This window comes from Hippocampus bargibanti, linkage group LG02 (assembly GCF_051943395.1).
Source record: "Hippocampus bargibanti isolate YZ-2025 linkage group LG02, ASM5194339v1, whole genome shotgun sequence".
NCBI classification, from domain to species: Eukaryota; Metazoa; Chordata; class Actinopteri; order Syngnathiformes; family Syngnathidae; genus Hippocampus; species Hippocampus bargibanti.
The window spans coordinates 1,097,291-1,104,102 of NC_142735.1; the positions used below are offsets into that span (position 1 = coordinate 1,097,291).

Sequence of the window (6,812 nt, forward strand, 5' to 3'; positions counted from 1 at the left end):
GAAGCTGAAATGTTCTTTCATGTGTGTTTGTCCATTGATTAAATGCTAGCCAACCAATTACCGATTACGTTGGGAGGGGTTTCTCAAAAAATCAATTATTCATACCCTCATCTACCTTCTGCGTGGAGTTAATAATAAGGGTGTGTGATTGAGTTACAATGCACAATAGCTGACAAAAAAAAGAAGAATTTGCTTTGTTTAATTGCTTTGACACGCTCAGAGGGGGCTGGCTGCTGTGGACCTGTCAGAAGTCAGTGACACTAGGGTGGGGGGGGGGGGGAGGTAGGAGGCCACTTGAGACGGAGCAAAGTTGTATAAATTGTTCCCTGCATGTCGCGGTGCAGACAACGACACAATGAGCACCAAAACAGAACTTCCCCTCTGGACTCGGCATACGGACGAGCACCACAAAAACTGGATTTCCCTCAAGGCCGTGCGACTCTTTTCCAGCAGGACAGAAGCGCCGAACACAGAGGTCGCTTGCGCCGAGATGGGCGGCCCGCACAGACACCGGCGGGTGGCGGCAAACGCTCGAGAAAGGAGGAGGATGCACGGACTCAACAAAGCCTTTGACGAGCTGAGGAGCGTCATTCCGTCGTTGGAGAATGAAAAAAAGCTATCCAAGTATGACACGCTACAAATGGCGCAGATTTATATCACAGAGCTGTCGGAGCTTCTGGCTGGTGTGGTAAACCAGCGTCAACCGGACTCCGTCGCGGACAAAAGTTCTTGTAGGAGAAATTCCATCCACAGTCCGGAGGAGAAACGGCGAAGAGAGCGGAGGGACATACTAGAACCTAGTCCGAAAAGTGATCTGCATGAATGCATCTCCTGCCACTGCAGTGATGGAGAATCTTCTCATCTCAGTGACGTGGAAGAAACTCAAAGTAGGGGGCGTTAAATCGACACGCTGGAAGTACTATGAACATGATGAAAAGGTATCTTCAGCTGTCATCTGTACTTTTTTTTTGAAGGTGTCGGATGTTTCGCTTCTTATCCAAGATGCTTCTTCAGGTGAAACTAAAGTCTTACTGGTAGTATCGGCCCATATATATATATATATATCCCTAATGTCCAGACATAGCGGCGCCGGACACTGCTATGATGGGTCCCTACTCTCAGGTTGGGGGGAGCAGAGGACCAATCCCTGCGGCCCCACCGATTGTTCCTACATTCCTGACTAACGACTGGCTTGATTGCCCCACTCCCTCCGGTATCCCCTCATCAGCATTACGAATGTTGCCTAACCTATGTTGCCTAAGCAGGCTATTGTATGAACGATCCAAATTGAACCTCACCACACCAAAGCGGTTTAATGAAGGATTTAGTTGTTTTATGAAAATCGCTTCTTTTACTCCCCTTTCAAACCATCTATGTTCTTTCGCTAAGATTTTAATCTCATTGTCGTGAACTACGAACATGGCTTTTTTTATATTGTATATTTCCTTACATAGATTTTCAAAGATTGTACCGATGTTTACATGTCACTTGATGATAAAAATGTAACAAACTGGATTTTAAGGAGGGTGGAAAAAAACAGGAAGAATCGTCACTGCTTTGTTTTCTTCTTTTTAACTCATTCACTGCCAGACAATGTGCAAAAATATGTCCACTCCAGTGCCAAGGTTTTTGTCATTGTGCACTTTTTACATTGGAAAATACGGTAATTAAATGTATTACAGTGATACCTTGGTTTACAAACTTAATTGGTTCCCAGAAAGAGTGTGTAAGGCGAAAAGTGTGTATCCCAAAAATGTATTTCCCATTGGAAACCACTAAAATGAGAATAATCCGTTCCCAGCTCCCCACAAAACATAATTTTCTACTTTCTAATTTTTCCAATCCTTAAAACTACACAAAATATACCTTATTGTATGTATAATAAATGTGCTATGCTATTATATTTAAAGAAATAAACTGTACTATATAATAAAGTTGTTTTATTTACCTTTGTGATGGCCGTTGATGGCTTGATGGAATGGAGTGGCCGCTTTCATCAGCATTAAACTTGATGAGGAACGTAGCCTTCTTCTTTCACCATCTTGAGGAATGATCCCTTGTAGGTGCTTTCTCTGTGATCATTTTATGTAGTTCCTCATCAATTGTGTTCTGTTTAGCTGGGTTGATAGCTTTTTGCATCAAGTGTACAGATGGCTTGTGCGGGTTATTTGTGGAGCCTGATTGATGGGATATTTTAACCTTGCAGTCTACACTCTGCCTTTGCACTATCAAAGTTGAAACTCTCTCACTGTCATCTGCCTGTCTCATTATTGTTTAAACCACCTCCCCTCACTGCTGCGTTCTTGACCAATCACGTGGCTGTAACCGAAGACTGAGGGCGGGGAATAGACGACAAAAAAACACTTGGCTGCCATTTTGTTGCGAGAAGAATGGGCTCATTCGGCAACGACACATCACTCATTGAGGCAGTTCCGTGTGTATCCCGAAAAAAGTTTGTATGCCAAGGTAAAATGTACATACATTTAACGTTCGTAAACCGAAAAGTTTGGAAGCCAAGGAGTTCGTAAACCGAGGTATCACTGTACTTCATTAAAAAAAAAAGTATAACCAATTGTCTATGTGTGCGTGTGTGCAGATATACCGTTAAAGTAATTGCCAAGAAGGACTTTTTGAGAATAGATGGACATCATTCAGAAATGTTGGACAACTCCGAAGCTAGCGAAAATAGCAAATAATATTGCAATTGTATGAGGTTATCATGAATACACACGTTCATCATATTTTTTTTTACAGTTTAATAACAAGTAGCAAGTTATTTTCTCGCCAATGGCACCATCTAGTGGACACCACTCGCAGCTGATTGATTCAGACGTAGCACTACTGAAGGCCTAAGATGTGACATGCACAGCCCGCCATTGACTTTTACGTTGAATAAGCATTCAGTGTAAAACATTCAGTGATTTATCAATCAGTAGCAGCATTTTAAAATCAATTCTACAACTGCGACGAGGAGGCAGTGTCATTCTACTTGCAAACAAACAAAAAGAACAATTTACATCGCTCAACACTTGTGGTCACTGTTTCTTAAAAGAACCCACTGAATTGAGTATTGGGATTACTCTACTAAATGTTTCTTTTCAAGTTTATGGTTCAACTGATTTAAAATGACTCCCGTGGTGTCCATTTCAACTCAAGTAAAGACGCTCTCCACCTTACGAACGAGATACGTTCCAAGTGGTCGTTCGTCAGGTGAATTTGATCGTAAATTGCTTCAGTGCTAAATTTTTTATGGAATGTACTCAAATAAATACGGTATGTTTAAGTCAAACACTTAACAGGGAAGTATATAACACAGACGCTCTTTCAGTTGTAAAATAAATTCACACCTACTGTAGTATGACGACATACAGTATATACTTGGGTCTTCAGTAAGCCATTACCGAAGCTGCCGCCATTACTTGTTGTCCTCCTCATAGCGTCAACTGGGAACAGTGATTTATCCCCGCCCACATACTTTAAACAGCCAATCGTAAGCAAGCTCGGCGCTCACCTTGTCCTCGCATCAACAGGGAAGAGGATATCATCCCCGCCCACATACTTAAAACAGCCAATCGTAAGCAAACTCGGCGCCACCTTGTAGTCGCGTCAACTGGGAATAGGGATTTACTGCCCGCCCACATACGCTACGCATCCAATCGTAAACGAGCTCCGCGGTTCCGGGCCTGAACTCCTTAGCAACATTTCAGCATAGCCAGTCGCTGATTGGTCATCCTTGGTGTCCGTCGCGTAAACATCCAGCGCTTGAAACCTCCAAAGTGTATGTTTGCGTGTGTGTGCGTCAAGCACAGTACGCAGCCAATCGCAAGCGATCTCGGCCGGAAAAAGGCGCGCAATACAAAGTCTAATTCTCTGCATCTCTGTCCGAACATATTTTGACATACGTACCTGTACTGTACCTGCAAAAATGAACCGTAACGTCGTAACTCGAACAATCTTAAATTGAGGGAGCGTATGCACCCTGTAGTGATGGCAATTGCAGCTCTTTTCAGAGAGACGGTTCTTTTGGCTTGGCTCACTTAAAAGAACCGGGCTCTTTTGGCTCCCAAATGGCTTCTTGGTTTGTTTTTTTTCTTGTTGGTTAATTTAATTAACTACCAAAAATCATGTAAAATTATGTGAAAAACGAATTACTCCTGTAAAAAAATACACGAGATCAAATATTTTTGTTTATATGGGTTGATTTATATGTGCAAAGGCATCCACTAACTTCCACTTTCCCTGTGGTTATTCTGGTCTGATGATCAGCTGTCACTAATTTGCTTTTCATATTAATAATGCCAATCATACCAACTAGTAAAAAATAATATAATTGAATCATAATAACAGCATAACATTTGTCTAATCATCCTTCTCCTCACTGCTGTGTGCGTCTATAATTCTCCCCTTCCTCCTCTACATCGGATAACGACCAATTGCGCGCGGCTTTAACCAAAGACTGGGGGCAGGGAATAGAGGGAAAAAAAGTCAGCTCCCAAATTCCGGCTCCTTGTTAGGAAGCGGCTCTCATCGTTCACTTCAGAGATCCGGCTCTAAGAAACGGCTCGTTTGCAAATGACACATCACTAGGACACTGTTCTCTTCACTGTAAAAGGTGAAACAACAAACATTTGAATTAATACAGTGCCAAGATAACATTTTTGATGCTTTTTTTTAATTGGACCCCACTTGTGAAGCTAATTCATGTACATTTGTTGTCCAGGTACACACACAAGAAGCACACTCCAAGTACAGTGAGACCTCAACTTACAAACACCTCAACTTACAAACTTTTTGTCTTACAAACGTCAAATTTATGAAAATTAAACCTTATAATAAGCACTATTTTCATAATACACACCCACCACGGCTGGCGGAGTGATCTTTGGCGAAAACACACGACCGAACAGCACCAGAGGTTAAGTTACCAACAGTCCTTATGGAAGGTGACTCTCCTTCCATAAGCCATCAACGACAATAAAAAAGGTCAATAAAACTTTATTTTACAGCACTTTATTTCTTTAATTACATTCGTCATGTAATGTGCCTCTCTTTCCAAACAGCAATTCCCTTTGACCTCCAACGCCATTCCATCAAGCCCTAAATGACCATCACAAATGTAAATAAAGTGACTTTATGATACAATGCAGTGTATTTCTTTCATTACAATACAATAGCACATTTATTATACATAGAATAAGGTATGTTGTGTGTAGTTTTAAGGCTTATTTAGTTGAAAAGTATATTTTTTGGAAACCCGGGAACGGATTATTCCCATTTTAATGGATTCCTATGGGAATTTTCTTTTGAGATACACACTTTTCGCCTTACACACTTTGTCTGGGAACCAATTAATTCGTAAGTTGAGGTCTCACTGTACAAGAAAGCAAAATAAAGAGTGAAACTCTAATAAAGCTAATGATGCTAACTGGCTATCTGTCACCGTACAAGTGGCTCTTTCTACTCCACTAATAGCTTATCGGGGGAGACAAATGGAAAGTGGCTCTCTAAAGCAATCGTGTGCTCAGAACGTTGCCAGTCTCTTACAAGTGTTTTCTGCCAAGCCGGTGTGTCAAATTGGTCGAAAGCTCTGCAGGTGAGGGGGGGGGGGGGGTCACGTCAAATGAGGAGCTGATGACCTTGTCTTTTTTGCTCTATCTCGGTGTCATTCCGTACAGCAGGGAACTTGATGACACGCCAGGATCCAAGGCAGACTCAACCATCTACACAGGTTCACTATTTCAGACTGCTGACCTTTTTTTTTACATGGTCATAATGAATCCTGTCATTTTTGACATTATCCGGGCTTTGGGGAATGTGCCCATTCACCTTCAGCACTGTTGGACTTAACCAGAAAATGCAAATTGGACAGAAATGTCATTAACTCATTCAATGCCAGACATGTGCAAAAAATGTGTCCATTCTGGTCCAGTGCCAGGGTTTTTGTCATTGTCACTCGAATTCCAGGACCCACAGGATATTGAGATGTAGAACGACATAAACATTCAATGCAGTGTAAGAAACCTTAGACAATCTTCTTACATCAGAAAAAAGTTAATTCCTAAATTATACGGGTATGGAGTTATCTGAGCTTGAAATGAGGGTGGATGTTCAAAATGCAATCTAATACAAAAATATTGGTTTATATAGCGCTTGAACAACAGCCGAAGCTGGAACAACACACTAATATGGAAAATAAAGGGAAATGTTGCCCCCTTGTGGAAAAGAAGAAACTTTGCCAGAGGCCATGGCCAGAACTTTATCGGCACCCAAACAAGAAAAAACGAATAAAAAAATATGTGGAACTGTCGCAGCTTGGAATTGAAGAAAAACAAAACCCAAACAAATTCAGGAATGGTGCTCTACATCATAGATGGAACGACGGATGGACTGACCGACAGATGGACCGAGGGACGGACGAACCGACGGACCAACTGATGGACCAACCGTTTGACCAACAGAGAGACCGAAGGACCGATCGATGGACCGACCGACCGACGGACCGAACGACAGACGGACCAATCGACGGACCGCCCGACTGATTGACCAACAGACCAACGGACGGACAGACCAACAGACTGAATGATTGACCAACAGGCCGAACGATTGACCAAAAGGCCAAATGATGGACGGATCAACAGATGGACAGACTGACCGACAGACGGATGGACCGACCGATCAATTGATGGATTGACCGACGGACCGACCGACGGACCGACCGACGGACCGACCGACGGATTGACCGACGGACCGACCAAAGGACCGGACGACGGGCGGACCAACCGACGGACCGTTCGACCAAATGACCGATCGAT

The 6,812-nt window shown here is 42.6% G+C and overlaps 1 protein-coding gene across 1 annotated transcript; it reads left to right on the forward strand.

Annotated features, from left to right (window-relative positions):
- Nucleotides 1-332: 332 nt before the first annotated feature.
- Nucleotides 333-1,024, forward strand: atoh1b (atonal bHLH transcription factor 1b). The gene has a single exon (XM_089016451.1). It carries the CDS (start codon nt 356-358, stop codon nt 899-901), a length of 546 nt encoding a protein of 181 aa, XP_088872577.1. The 5' UTR covers nt 333-355; the 3' UTR covers nt 902-1,024.
- Nucleotides 1,025-6,812: the final 5,788 nt, after the last annotated feature.

Bases quoted from the DNA above. Each gene is read 5' to 3' on its own strand.
- atoh1b (XM_089016451.1), top strand. From the start codon at position 356: ATGAGCACCAAAACAGAACTTCCCCTCTGGACTCGGCATACGGACGAG.